The following is a 16,171-nucleotide window of genomic DNA, read 5'->3' on the forward strand; positions in this document are numbered from 1 at the left end:
TGAATTTTCATTTCGTTTTCCTTGGCATTTTTCAAAACGTTGACGATTGTCTTGAGGTACGATGATATGTTTGGCACAAAATTCTCCGATTCAACAATCGCCTTTACATCATGTTGGACATCGTCTAATGTGCGTAGTTCCCTACCGAAGGTCAGAAATGCTGATGTGTATCCAGTGCTCTGGCATTTCGCAGAATTCATAGCAAATCGTATAGCAGGTAAACAGTTGTCCCATTCTGTATGGTGTTTCTGCACAAGTATTGCCAACTGACACTTAAGATCGCGATTCTTGCGTTCGACTGGGTTTGCTTCTGGGTGATATACGGGCGTAAACTGCTGCTTTATATCCAAGCAATATGTGACTTGTTGCATTACCGCTGAGACAAACTGCACACCATTATCGGATTTGATTCGCCTTGGGATTCCATATCTGAGAAACACCTCTTCTATCAATATTTTGGCACAGGCTTCAGCAGTAGCTTCTATCAACTTGAATAGCTCAACCCAGCGACTGGCCACGTCTTCAACTATTAAAATCCACCTATATCCTGCCTCTGTTGGTGGCAAAGGGCCAAATAAGTCTACTGCAACTACTTCAAATCGCTGCTTGCTACTGGTAGTCTGTAGAAGTCCTGCAGGCTTCAAATTGCTGGCCTTAAATCTCTGACAGTCGACACAATTTCGGACGTATTTGGAAATCTCAGCACGCATGCCTGGCCAAAAGTATCTGCTACATATCCGTGCTATCGTCCTTTCTGTCCCGTAGTGGCCCGCCGTATCTTCATCATGATATTTCTTCAGAATATCCGATCTCTCTTGAGCTGGTACCACAAACTGCGCATCCTCGCAGTCATCATTGGCATAACAATACAATATGCCCTCATTCATTATGAAATTTCTGTTAATCCATTTCAGGGAATTCTCGTCCTGGCTTTCTAAGGACATTATGATATCTTTCAGGTACTGATCCTTCATTTGCTCTTCTCTCATGTCTGCGGAGTTTCTTCCGGGGATGTCGCATTGAAATGCACATACAAAATTATCGCAATCCGCGTGTTCAGACTCATCACTCGGTGGTCGAGATAACATATCGGCTACAGCGTTGGATCTGCCTGAAATATATTCTACCGAAAAGTTGTACTGTTGTAACCGGAGACCCCACCTTGCAAGTCTTCCGGTTGGCGATTTCAGCGTCAAAAGCCATTTAAGTGGTTGATGGTCTGTAAGCAGTTTCAATTCTCCCCCTTCTATATAGCCTCGGAACTTATCGCATGCCCAAACAATGGCAAGAGCCTCTCGTTCCGTTGTTGAGTAGTTTCGCTCTGCATTGGTGAACAGTCTGCTGGCGTATTCGATGGGGTGCTCATCGGGACCCTCCCCCTGGAGTAAAACTGCTCCCATTGCATAAGCGCTAGCATCAGTACGTATTGCAAACGGCATACCATCTATAGCTTGCTTTAGAACAGGGGGTGACGTTAACGCTGTCTTCAATGCGTTGAAGGAATCATCTTCTGTTTTCGACCATTTCCATTTTGCCGATCTCTTCGTCAGATTCGTAAGCGGCCTGGCAATCTCCGCGTAGTTATTCACAAATCTACGATACCAGGAACAACTTTGCAAAAATGATATGAGCTCCTTAATGTTTCTGGGCTCTTTTCTGTTCATAATGGCCTTTATCTTCTCGTTATCGACGGAAATGCCAGCGGGCGTAAGAACGTGCCCCAGAAACTTCACCTCTGAGCAACAATATCTGCATTTGGCGTTATTTAATCGTAACTGAAACATTATCAGCCTTTCAAGTACCATATTCAAATCTTCCAAATGCTGTGCAAATGATTCTGAGCAAATAATAATATCGTCAAGATATGCAAGTATGCATATATCCGAAAGGCCTGACTTGAAACGATTTATCAACCTCTGGAACGTAGCCGGAGCGTTTCTTAAACCAAACGGCATTCTCTTAAACCGGAATGTTCCAAACGGCGTGATCAAGCATGTCTTGTCACGATCTTCTTCTGCCACTGCAACCTGGTAATATCCGCTCTGTAAGTCTAACGTAGTCATAAACTTAGAACTTTTAGCAGCGTGTAAAAGATCATCCATTCGTGGTAATGGATGTCTGTCCGGAATCGTGACAGCGTTCAATTTTCGATAATCCACACATACTCTAATTGAGCCATCGCTTTTGGGGACCATTACAACAGGAGATGCCCATGCACTATCGCATTCCTCGATAATGTCATTTTCCAGCATCACTTCTATTTCCTTTTTCAAATCCCTTGCCTTAGCGAACGAAAGCCGGTATGGCGGTGAAAAAATTGGTTCATGACTTCCAGTGTTTATCTTATGTTCCGCATATGGTGTGGGTTGTAAAGATCTTCCGAACACAATGTCATGTTTGACGAGCAAGTCATCTAACTGCTTCTTTTCATTATCATCCAAAGTTACTGCATCTGTTGGTTTCAAAATTTTGGTGTGCAGAGCATTTATTGGCATATTAATCAAGCTATCCTCATCACTTTGACGTCTATATACCACTCCAGAAAATAAACTTTGACCCGTGACTCTTTCGGGCGTAACCACTGTGTTTGGGATAGCATCTCGGAATATCGTTTGGATTGAGTTGGGCGAGTAGTCAGAGTTCATATCATAATCTGGACCTGTTGATTCGAATTCAGCAACAAAAACTTTACGTGGTCTTGTGGGCGTTTTGAATACTGGCTCTGCTTGCTTAGCCGCTGCCTTTGTTCTAGGGGGTTCTGGCTGTCTGTCTACCACTCCTATCGTTTCTAGCAAATTCAATTCAGTAGACCACGGCTCCGCAAAATAAAATACTTGGTCTGGGTTGCTTTCGAAATGCCACGAGCGTTGGCCCATGCTCAATACTATTTCGGCCTCTTGCATGAAATCTGAACCAAGTAATGTCATATTATTCTCACCTTCTGGAAATACCAAGAACTTAATATTAAGACATCTATGACCAATAACGATTTTGCAGGTGGTCGTAAGAAAATCTCTTATGCTAGAGCTACCATCAGCTAACGTAGCATGACATCGAACCACATCAAATTTGCATCCCTTAAACTCCATTATGCGACGTAAGTTTGCACTGGCGATGCTAGTTTTCGAACCACAATCGAAATAAACTTGACCAGGTACACCAAACATCTCAACATTTACCATAGGAATATCTCTTCCAGTACACAAACCAAGTGCATTAAATGCGACATTAAGGGGAGTGCCACCACCACCCTGTTGTCGACTACAATTCGGACACTTTGCTCTCACAACTCCAGGCATACCACAACCATAACATGCATACTTTGGTTTTATTACCACGGGCTCAACTGTAATGGGCTTTTGTTTCTCTATAGCCTCTCTCTTTTTAAAACAGTCATCTTCCACATGGCCTTTTCTCCGACAGAACGTACATCGTACAACAGCCTTCGTCGCCTCACCTACACAACCATTTTTCTTTGTCTCGACAGCTTTTCGTTCCAACAACACATTTTCAGCCTCTCTTGCATCAGCTAACAATTCGTTAAAAGTTTTAATTTTATGACGAAACACCCGCTCTCTTATTTGTGCATGTAGTAAGCCGAAGAGCATATCTATTTGATCCTCTTCTGATGGAGGTCTATCTAAACGAGAAAACAATGCTCTCTTCTTTCTTATGAACGAATCAGTCGGTTCGTTCATTTGTTGTCGTGCTTCGTTAATTTCGGCATAAACTCTCCATGCAGGTTTGGGTGGAGAGAATGCTTCTCTTAGCATAGTTATGACGTCACTAAATCTTAAAGAGCTAGTCTTTACGCCGCGCCACCACTCAGAAGCATCCCCCTCCAGCAACATCGGCATGCTGCTAACAGCATTTTCGTCGTTTATGTTCTCTACCACTTTGAACGTCGTTATGGCAGAAATGAATTCCTCAACTTTCGACGGATTTCTTTCCCCATCGTATCGAGCGGTGCAATTGCTGAACGAGCCAATTCGTGTGTTTGATCGACCGACGCTTTCTAAAAGCTGCTTAAACTCTTCCGTGGTTAATGATACCATGTTTACCTTTCCTGCTATACGTTTACTTCTACGCAAATTACTAAAATTGTTGACCTGACCTTCAGTATGACCGGGAAATTCCACAGCGTCTTCAAAATTGTCAGTTTCTTGTGCCACGATGATATATAACTACCAAGTTCCTCTCCAGAAAGGGAAAACTACGCTGATTTCTGTGCACCACAATCGGCAATAACCTGTGAGTTATTTCTAAACTCACAACAATTTTTCCAGAAAGGGAAAAATGGTCCAAAAATTCAGCAACCACAATCCGTATATCGAACTGGAATTTTCTTCTTAATTTCTCAGGCGTTTGTTCGGGCCTCTAAGTTGGGCGTCAATTTTGTAGCGAGGTTTCCCTTATCGAATAACAACGCCTTAGGATTCTTACTTTTAAAATCTATTTATTTATTTCTTAAAAGTGGAAAATTGTTGAATAAGAATGAATCTGTAAAAGAAGAATGAATATATATACAAATTACAGCTTGTACAGGCTGGCTGCTTGTGCTATGTAACAAAGATAGAGGCGGTCATTGTCTGGCACACAACTATCCATTGCCACACATGCACTCACACACTCACACACAACCACCAACGAACCACTCAAACAACAACCAAATGCCTTTCACAGTTAAGAAGTTGTTTGACTACTCCGCTGTTAGTTATCCCACCAACCTGTAAAAGAAGAATGAGCAATCTTCGTTGGTGCGCCACTATTTATACCCATTATCAGAGAGCTTTCATTTAACTTAACGAACAAAATAAAACACAACGAAGAAAGCTTTACAATATAGAGAGATATTGAGAGTATGTGTTTATGAGTAAATGAGAGAATGATCGATAGTGTTGTCGTTTATGTGGTTACTTATATAATGCAAATAAAGAAACTAAAAGTAATCAATGTAATTCAATGCAATTCAATGTATAATGACTATATATGGTATAAATGTAATAAGATGTAATAAGAATAGTATAACAATAATATCATATCCGCTACAATATTTATTTTTTACATTAAATAGAAAACATTAAATTGGTTTCCAAAAAATCTAATTAAAGAAATAATATGCATAAAAAAACTAAATATTCTGGTTAAAAGAATGTTAAATAAAGCTTACCAATTCATAAAAATGTTTCCAAATTATTATTCTGAAATTAAAAATTTGTTTTTTACAATAAAAATATTAAATTTGTTTCCAAAAATATTTGATTATTGTAATACTAAAATAAGGTATTAAAAACATGTAACTTTGATAATAAAAAGGTCATAAAAATTTAAATATTCTAGTGAAAAGAAAGCCAAATTTTAAAAGAAAACTTACCACTTCTCTTTTAAATTATACGCTGAGGAGTAATATAAAAATATGCCCGAATCCATCTTGGGGTTGCTCTGAAATTAAATCTTTTTTTTTACAACAAAGAAAACCATTAAACTAGTTTCAAAAAAAAAAAAAAAATAATAATTAGCAAATAATGAATAAATAAAAAATATCCTTTTTAAAAGAAAACCACATTTTAAAAAGAATACTTACCAATTTATGATTAAACTATATGCTGAGGTGTAACAAAAATTTTCCAAAAATATTTGATTAAAGTAATACTAAAATAAGGTATTAAAAACCAATAAAAATGTCATTAAAACGTAAATATTCTAGTGAGAAGAAAGCCAATTTTTAAAAGAAAACTTACCACTTCTCTATTAAGTTATACGCTGAGGAGAAATATAAAAATTTGCCCGAATCCATCTGGGGTTGCTCTTAACTTAGATATTTTTTTACAACAAAGAAAAACATGAAACTTGTTAAAAAAAATAATAATAATAATTAGCAAATATTAATATACATAAAGAATATTATTTTTTAAAAGAAAACCACATTGAAAAAGAAGTCTTACCTATTTATCATTAAACTATACGCTGAGGTGTAACAAACAATTTTCCAAATTCATCTGGAGTTACTCTGAAATTGAATATTTATTTTTTACATTGAATAATAAAAATTAAATTAGATAAAACAATTTCAATATACTTTCCATTTCAGCATTTTTTCCTAAATATTGAACATTCTTAATAACTTGTTTCTAAGCTACAGATCATCACTTCGCCATCGTACATCTCATCGCTAAAATATTAATAACTTTCATTTCAAAGTTTTAATAAACAAACACCAATATATGTCTAAAAAAAACAAAATATTCCATACCTTTATATTCCCACGCCAACGCCAACTATACAACTGAAGCATGCCAAACAAAACCAAGCAAAACCAAAACATTCCTACAACAACAAAAACCCATGTGCCTTCATTGAAAACAACACCTCATCCAGCCAAATAAACCATTCGCCAATAATAAACACACACACAAACCACTGAAAGAACAAAAACAACCCCACGCTCCGATATACACAACATCCCCATCACTCGCTACCATTTCTCATTATTGCATTGCATGCTCTCACTCTCAAAAAAATTCAAGTAACGTCATCTTTACATTAAACATATTCCAATTTGACGAGAAAGATCTCTGTACTATGCATTAGTTCATCGCATCTGTCCACAATCTACTCTAAAAACAATACTCTTAAATGCATATCAGTATAAGAACGATGAAACGTTTAACTTAAAATTAGCAAAAACTTCATGAAATGATATCTACCCATTTTTGACGAAAATGTCTATAAATTTAATTACATGTGAACTAAAAATATTTCATTGGGAAATTTTTTACCAACAATTATTAACCATAGGAATTCTCAGTAAGAAATTGCTATCCACTTTCAAGTTCATTTTTCGTAAAAAAAATATTTTCTCATACAAAAAAATCTTATAGTAAATTGCACTTATTATTTAGAAAATACTTTACATTTCACAAGTAGTTTTATAGCATAACAAACGAATTTTTAACTACCAGTTAAGAAATTTTTTAAGGAAATTTCCATCGTATTTTGTAGGCCATGAACTAAACGATTGCTACTTAGAATTTGTAAAATTTCCTTTCGAGTAGTTAATTTTCGTTGAAGATACGAAAAATGAACTAAAATTCTGGAAAATTCTTGTAATTAATTATTGTAAAAATCTTCTTAAATTTACGAGACACTTTTTTTCTGTGTAGTCGCAAAAAAATAGAAAATCAATAAAAAAGTAAAAAAACAATGCAAATAAAATTAAAACATTTGCACTGCGATGATTTGAACCTGTGCCGTTTGATTTTTTTGTAGATTTGGCAAATTACGAGTATTAGTAATTTTTTGTTGAATTCATATGGTAACAATACTAACAAAGTAAAAAACGATGTATTGAAAAATAACCATTTAGAAAAATTAAATAAATTTTTAACCTGAATTGAAAAAAAGTAGCTCGTAATTTACGGTAAATTTTGAATATCTATTTAGTTAAATTAATTAATTAAATTAGTTCAAATTAAAAAAAAAAAAATATGAAAATCTCGTAATAATTATTATTTTTAACTCTTTAAAAGTTCACGCGACTCTTTAAAATTAGTTAACATTTTACTTTAGATTGTGGTATTTTTCATACCAGTCAGTTCAATTTCTCACGGAAATAAAATTTTTAGATTTTTTTTTTACAAAAATCGGCCTAGATTTAAATATACATACACTTTCACAATAGTCTTTAAATGTGATATTATGTTATTTTAGCACCTTTTGGCGTCGAAAAGTACATATTTAATACATTTTTAGTACTTTTTCGTCAACATCATTTATTATCCGTGATATAAAGATCGCCCAGGTCGAATTGTATGTAGCCTCCACCATGTATTTATTTATTTATTTCGTCTATTGTGTACAAAGTTCTACTAAGTTTTCTTGAGTTTTTCTACTTGAGTTTTGAACAAAGAATACAACTAAAAATTCTTTGATAACTTTACCCGTTCAAAACTTACCGAATTATGTATTTCAAAAAATGCAATTGTGTAGTGGAGCGTACAAAAATGAGATTGCTCTATGGGTCGGACAATGTGTCGTATTCTTAATATGACATTATGAGAAACATTGAGTATACGCTCCAATGCAATTACTAGAGCGTTGCATCGGTCATTTACATATTTTTATGTTCGAGAACAGCTCGAAACCCAACAAGTAACATAAGGTTGAGACTTGTGGTCGTTCCCGTTTGAACCGATGTTTGCACGTTCGAATACAACCATAACTCGTTCTCGCTTGTGTTGTATGAAACGGTCAATCAAACAACTTCAGTTTTCGGGATCAATCACAACGAGCAAAAACAATGGAAAATGAAGATGGGAAAATGGCAGCAGAGGGTATCAAACCATTGACGGCGTTCGATGCAAACGTGTCGTTTATGATTTTTTGTTCCACAAATTAAACTAAGAATAAAAAGAAATTTATATCAGGGAAAGACGTAGAACAATCGGTCAAAAGTTTCTCATTATTATTTACACAAAATTTAACATGATTTGTGAGTTTTTAACAAAAAATATTGCAAATTAAAAATGAACGAACGTGCAACTTTTGCTATGACGTCGCCCATTTTCCCATCTTCATCTTCCATTGTTTTTGACAACGAGTCAAATTGTGAAGGAATCGAGGATTTCGGGTCTTTTTTTGCCCTCATATAGTAACAACAACAACAACAACTTTTATATGTATTGTACGTTTGTTTAGTTGAACGTTGACGTAAAGACGTTTGTGTAGGTAATGTGAAAAAATAAAACCAAGTAGAACTAATGGTCTGCGTTTCTATGTAAAGGGTACTAAAAGGACAACAAAATATTGCTTTAGTTGTTAATAGAAACATTTTGAACAAAAATGGGTTTGATGTAATTTGTGTGTACTAATTATTCTTTAAAGATGCATTTCACTTTTAAAAATAAGATTTTCGTATTTGATTCTGAGAACACAATTTAAAATAAAATGTCCCGTGTATGCTACACATAAAAGACATTCGTATTTAAAGGAAATGAAATGAAACAAATATAACTTTACTTTTGCTTGTTACAATCAAAATCATAAACAATTTTAAACATTTACCTTAACTCTAAATTACACATAACATGCTCGAGAACTTTGCAAATATCCAAAACTCCTGTAGAATGTTCCAGTATTCTCGATTATCCCGTTTCACCAAATACATTCGATTGTTTGCTTGCGAACGAGAATTGGAACGAATGCAAGACTTCAGTGTTGTGACGTCGCGACAACATTCACTCGATACAGATTTATGGGGGTCCGTTTCAAACCATGTCTCATTCATACATTTACATTCGTTCGAACCAATTCGAGCTAGTGTTCGTATTCTATTCATTCGGATTCATCCTGGATTCAGTCCAGGGATGATAAGTTATGTACTAAAAATGTCGTTCAAAATGTACTTTTCGAAGTCAAAAAGTGCAAAAATTACATAATATGAAATTTAAAGTCTATTGTAAAAGAATACGTATGTGTAAATCTAGACGGATTTTGACAATTTTTTTAGATTTGTTAAAATAAATCTTATTTTGCAAAATTTCATTTGTATAAAAAATTTTGTAAAAGCTTTTTTTCTGTAGAAAATTTTGTACAAATTTTATGTTTTGCGAACATTTTGGCAAAATTTTATTTCTGTAGAAAATTTTGTCAAAACTTTATTTCTAACAGGTTGGCTGATAAGTCCACGGTCTAACAAAGAAACCACATTTTTTTTCAAGAGCGAAACAACGATTATGACGACCTTCCAATTTGTTGATACCATTTTGGTAGTACTCCTTCGGTTTTGCCTCAAAATAGGCCTCAGTTTCGGCGATCACCTATTCATTGCAGCCAAAATTTTTCCCTGCGAGCATCCTTTTGAGGTCTGAGAACAAGAAAAAGTCGCTGGGGGCCAGATATGGTGGGTGGGGAAGCAATTCGAAGCCCAATTCATGAATTTTTGCCATCGTTCTCAATGACTTGTGGCACGGTGCGTTGTCTTGGTGGAACAACACTTTTTTCTTCTTCATATGGGACCGTTTTGCCGCGATTTCGACCTTCAATTGCTCCAATAACGCCACATAATAATCACTGTTGATGGTTTTTCCCTTCTCAAGATAATCAATAAAAATTATTCCATGCGCATCCCAAAAAACAGAGGCCATTACTTTGCCAGCGGACTTTTGAGTCTTTCCACGCTTCGGAGATGGTTCACTGGTCGCTGTCCACTCAGCCGACTGTCGATTGGACTCAGGAGTGCAGTAATGAAGTCATGTTTCATCCATTGTCACATATTAACGGAAAAACTCGGGTGTATTACGAGTTAACAGCTGCAAACACGGCTCAGAACCATCAACACGTTGTTGTTTTTGGTCAAATGTGAGATCTTCCGCATATCCAAATATTGAAGAATGATATGACCAACACTTTGATATCTTTAAGGCCTCTGCTATCTCGATTAACTTCATTTTACGGTCATTCAAAATCATTATGTGGATTTTTTTTATGTTTTCGTAGGTAACCGCCTCTTTCGGGCGTCCTCTTCGCTCTATATAACAAACTAATTGACTTACAGACCTCAAATTTTGACACGAATCAGTTGAAGGATCGATGCCTACAATCCAATGTATTCTATGTCTAAAAAGTGAACTTTACAGGAAACCAGTTCAAAGTTTTTTTTTGAAAGTTCTAAAAAACCGTATAAAATAGAAATTCCCTTATTTTTGTCTTAAAATCATATTTTTTATATATTTTTATAGTATGAACGAACTCAAAATAGTGATAGTACAACATGGCTAAAAATGACATAGAACACTTTAGACCGAACAAAGCTTTTTGACATTTGTAGATTGGACATTTTTTAAAACTTTAGTCACAGTACAATATAACCATAACTTTTGATAGAAATGTCCAATAAATTCAAATTTTTGACAGGATGCAATTCACATCAATCGGAATAAAAAACAGCGAACTCTATCAAAACATGCTATGTCGACTTAGCGTACTCTGGATTGAGGGCATCGTATGGACGTGTATGGGAGCTATATTTAAATCTGAAGCGATTCCCATGATTTTTTGCACATATAGTCAGTACTATAAAAGATTAGAGTAACCCAACTCTGAGTAAGATCGGTCGATAAATAAGGGATTTATGACCAAATTTGGGAGCTATATCTGAACCGATTTCGTTGAAATTTGGGACACATAAAGAGAGGTAAATTAGATTACTTTGTGGCAAATTTGACGCAGATCGGTTAGTAAATGAGCGCAATCTGACCCTATTTATCGAAATCGGTCGATACATATATATGGCAGCTATATCTAAATTTGATCCGATTTTTCCCAAATTCCAATCCAAGCGTTCTTCCCTGGGCTACAAAAAAAACGCTCTATACCAAATTTCATCAAAATCGGTTAATAATTGCGACCGGAATCCTGCGAACAACAAATACATGGACAGACGGACACCAAGGGCTAGATTGACTCAGGAGATGATTCAGGGTATAATAACTTTTTTACTACCATGTTTATTGTTTTAAAAGCTGTAAATTGTTTCATAGCAAATTGATACCGGATGGCGTTCGCGTATATTTCTGTCAATGTTAGCAAAGACAGTAAAATCGTTTCTTAACTCTCTACCAAGTTTTTAATAGATAGTGTGCGCAAACAGACCTATTATCGTCGTCATATATACTTTTGGATTTTTATTTTAAAGTTCTTGTTGAAAAACCAAACATAGTAACCTTAAAAATCAACAACAAATGTTGCCTGGGTTACGCATTCTCTTTAGAGTCTAGTAACCATATAAATTCAACAATTGTTGCCAGTTATATTCTAACAATTGACTTATATAGTCGAGTTTGTGAAGAAAAACGAAATATCAAAATACGAAATATATATTTTCAATTTTCGCGAGTGAAAATAATAGAATGTGCTCTTGGATACGTTTTGGTATGTTATTTGGATATGCTGCTCTTCATCCATTGGAATATTTCACGGTTCTAGTTCAATTGGGACATGAGCCGATATCAGCAGTACCAGGACTGTCGGTATTGGGAGAACCAATTATGATACTGCCGAATATATTCCAATATAGTATGAGGCGGCGATTAAGTTTTAAGGCCGGTACTATGATCGGATTTCAGTTTGAAATTTTCGGGGTTACTTTATGAAAATAGATCGATTTAAAGCAGATAATCAACTCGAAACCCGAACATAGTACAGGCCTTTAGATTAAATTAAAATGAATTTTTATTAATTGTTTTTCTATTTTAAAATATTTTCAGTTGGCCATATCCGAAACATTGATGGTATTTATGGCTGCTATCGGGGTTTCCTCCCAGAATTAGTGGCGGCGATTTTTCGCATGTTGGTGATTGAAATTGCGGACCGTTTGGGTCTAAAATCTATTGAGGGAGACAATGATGAAATGCCCCTTAGTGATGAAGAAATGTAAGTATTCTATAATATAATCAAAAATCAAATTGAAAAGAATTTTTCAAGCTTGAGAGATTGAAAAATTCTTCTCAATTTGATAAGCCCAAAAAAAGATAGAATAAATTATCAAATTATCTAAAAAAAAATCACAAATTTCAATTTAAATTTTGTGTTGCTATTTATCCCAAGGTACATTAGATTCAAACAAAATTTAAAGTACGATGTTCTCGTTAGTGTATTGGGCATTATCGTTTCGCATCTCTTCCGTGTTATCTCGGTGCGAATGATGGCCCAATTCATTGGTCGTGAATCTTTGTACAAATCCATATTGGGTTCAATAGCTGAAATTTACAAACATGAAGGAATTTCAGGATTCTTTTCAGGTATTTTACCCAAAATATTGTATGAAGTTTCTTGCCTGGTATTGACCAGCCCCACTGTGTTTCTACTAAGCAAATATCTGATCAAGGATAAATTGATCATTAAATTCGCTGCTGGTATTACACAGGTACATAAATCACATTTCCGTTTATATTAATTTTGAAAATTTATATAGTATACGAGTATGTATATTTTTTTAATTTTGTTTTTTTATTTGCAGTATGCATTTTCATGTGTTCTATATCCTTTGAATGTGGTATCCACATGTATGACTGTATCGGGATCCCGAATAATGGCTGGTCAACTTCCCATAATGCCTCAATATAGTGGATGGATGGATTGTTTCAGTGATTTACAAGCCCGCAAAGAACTCAACAGGGGAGGCTCATTGTTTTGGAGGTAAAGTATTAAGATAGCCAATCGATTTCGTTATAAGTGACGGTATAATTATCTGTTTTCCAGATCTGCTGGAGATTTCTCAAAGCCCATGCCAAATAATGGTGGCTATGTTCCAATACGTACTTTAGCCAAATATCAATAAATGCGATCGAAGAAGTAGAAGGAAAACAAAACAAATTTCAGTTGAATCTCCAATCACTGTACAATCCAATCACCAAATCTGTCTTCACTATATTCTGGCTTTGGATATTTTTTAATTTTCTCGAGTTTTTGTTAATGAATGCCATTAGACATGGTTATCGACTTTCATGGTCTAAACTACAAATTTGGAATCTAAAACAAAAAACAATCCTTAATTTTTATTACATAAATTACTTAATTTTTATTTATGTTTCTGTTATATGTACTTTTTGGTATATTAATAAAACTATCCTCTGTTAATTTATTTGCAATGTGTTATCTTATTAAAAGATTGGTAATTGTGATTTCAGTCTATGGGGGGTTGGCCAGAGTTAATTAAGAGAATATAATGTTGACGGGCAGCCATACCGTTGGGTTCAAATCATCTATCCGTTTTTTGCACAATCGAAAGGGATTCTTTACTGAGAGGAGATAATATACCGCTAATAAACTTGTGGGTGTTTGCTCGAAACTGGAATTGAACCCATCACCTTTTGTACGGCGCGCTTTCCATTGCACCACGGCGGCTCGTCTATATATAGTACATATAGTATCCACATTCGTGGCAAGAGTTTCCCCACATGTAAGAAGGCATTGGCTGGTAGCACCTGGGGGAAAGATAAAGAGAAGATACATATGATCGGCGATGGCAGTGATGGGGGAATAAGGACGGCATTGAGGGCGGCACACACGGCAGCGGTTCGGAAGCCAATTGACTCCTACCAGTGCAGCGTTGTACTGGGGGGAAGATCACCACCAATCAGCGACGAAGAAGGACGGCTTCCTTGAGAAACCAGGTCGTTGCTATCTCACCTAAGGTGGGGGATCTGCAGTTACTTGAAGCAATCCAGGATGTTTACTTGAGCAATCCAGGATGTTTACCCTTTCCCTTTCGATTGTGCAAAAAACGGATAGATGATTTGAACCCAACGGTATGGCTGCCCGTCAACATTATATTCTCTTAATTAACTCTGGCCAACCCCCCATAGACTGAAATCACAATTACCTATCTTTTAGTAAGAGAACACATTGCAAATAAATTAACAGAGGACAGTTTTATTAATATACCAAAAAGTACATATAACAGAAACATAAATAAAAATTAAGTAATTTATGTAATAAAAATTAAAGATTGGTTTAGATTCCAAATTTGTAGTTTAGACCATGAAAGTCGATAACCATGTCTAATGGCATTCATTAACAAAAACTCCAGAAAATTAAAAAATATCCAAAGTATATATAGCAAAGCCAGAATATAGTGAAGACAGATTTGGTGGTTGGATTGTACAGTGATTGGAGATTCAACTGAAATTTGTTTTGTTTTCCTTCTACTTCTTCGATGGCATTTATTGATATTTGGCTAAAGTACGTATTGGAACATAGCCACCATTATTTGCCATGGGCTTTGAGAAATCTCCAGCAGATCTGGAAAACAGATAATTATACCGTCAATTATAACGAAATCGATTGGCTATCTTAATACTTTACCTCCAAAACAATGAGCCTCCCCTGTTGAGTTCTTTGCGGGCTTGTAAATCACTGAAACAATCCATCCATCCACTATATTGAGGCATTATGGGAAGTTGACCAGCCATTATTCGGGATCCCGATACAGTCATACATGTGGATACCACATTCAAAGGATATAGAACACATGAAAATGCATACTGCAAATAAAAAAAAAAAAAAACAAAAATTAAAAATATACATATACATATACTATATAAATTTTCAAAGTTAATATAAACGGAAATGTGATTTATGTACCTGTGTAATACCAGCAGCGAATTTAATGATCAATTTATCCTTGATCAGATATTTGCTTAGTAGAAACACAGTGGGGCTGGTCAATACCAGGCAAGAAACTTCATACAATATCTTGGGTAAAATACCTGAAAAGAATCCTGAAATTCCTTCATGTTTGTAAATTTCAGCTATTGAACCCAATATGGATTTGTACAAAGATTCACGACCAATGAATTGGGCCATCATTCGCACCGAGATAACACGGAAGAGATGCGAAACGATAATGCCCAATACACTAACGAGAACATCGTACTTTAAATTTTGTTTGAATCTAATGTACCTTGGGATAAATAGCAACACAAAATTTAAATTGAAATTTGTGATTTTTTTAGATAATTTGATAATTTATTCTATCTTTTTTTGGGCTTATCAAATTGAGAAGAATTTTTCAATCTCTCAAGCTTGAAAAATTCTTTTCAATTTGATTTTTGATTTTATTATAGAATACTTACATTTATTCATCACTAAGGGGCATTTCATCATTGTCTCCCTCAATAGATTTTAGACCCAAACGGTCCGCAATTTCAATCACCAACATGCGAAAAATCGCCGCCACTAATTCTGGGAGGAAACCCCGATAGCAGCCATAAATACCATCAATGTTTCGGATATGGCCAACTGAAAATATTTTAAAATAGAAAAACAATTAATAAAAATTCATTTTAATTTAATCTAAAGGCCTGTACTATGTTCGGGTTTCGAGTTGATTATCTGCTTTAAATCGATCTATTTTCATAAAGTAACCCCGAAAATTTCAAACTGAAATCCGATCATAGTACCGGCCTTAAAACTTAATCGCCGCCTCATACTATATTGGAATATATTCGGCAGTATCATAATTGGTTCTCCCAATACCGACAGTCCTGGTACTGCTGATATCGGCTCATGTCCCAATTGAACTAGAACCGTGAAATATTCCAATGGATGAAGAGCAGCATATCCAAATAACATACCAAAACGTATCCAAGAACACATTCTATTATTTTCA

General features: G+C 35.2%; 2 protein-coding genes across 2 annotated transcripts; one reads left to right on the forward strand and one right to left on the reverse strand.

Moving 5' to 3' along the window:
* The first annotated feature begins 11,909 nt into the window (after positions 1-11,909).
* LOC142239720 (mitochondrial carrier homolog 2-like) lies at positions 11,910-13,488 on the forward strand. Its single transcript, XM_075311504.1, has 5 exons — positions 11,910-12,075; positions 12,267-12,432; positions 12,607-12,925; positions 13,019-13,197; positions 13,261-13,488. Exons 1-5 carry the CDS (start codon positions 11,910-11,912, stop codon positions 13,337-13,339), a joined length of 909 nt encoding a protein of 302 aa, XP_075167619.1. The 3' UTR covers positions 13,340-13,488.
* Positions 13,489-14,528: 1,040 nt separating this feature from the next.
* LOC142240609 (mitochondrial carrier homolog 2-like) lies at positions 14,529-15,437 on the reverse strand. Its single transcript, XM_075312315.1, has 3 exons — positions 15,145-15,437; positions 14,866-15,044; positions 14,529-14,802 (listed from the first exon to the last, which is right to left on the reverse strand). The coding sequence occupies exons 1-3, from the start codon at positions 15,367-15,369 to the stop codon at positions 14,724-14,726; spliced, it is 483 nt and encodes a 160-aa protein (XP_075168430.1). The 5' UTR covers positions 15,370-15,437; the 3' UTR covers positions 14,529-14,723.
* Between the last annotated feature and the right edge of the window lie 734 nt (positions 15,438-16,171).

This window comes from Haematobia irritans, chromosome 5 (assembly GCF_050003625.1).
Source record: "Haematobia irritans isolate KBUSLIRL chromosome 5, ASM5000362v1, whole genome shotgun sequence".
Classification (NCBI taxonomy): domain Eukaryota; kingdom Metazoa; phylum Arthropoda; class Insecta; order Diptera; family Muscidae; genus Haematobia; species Haematobia irritans.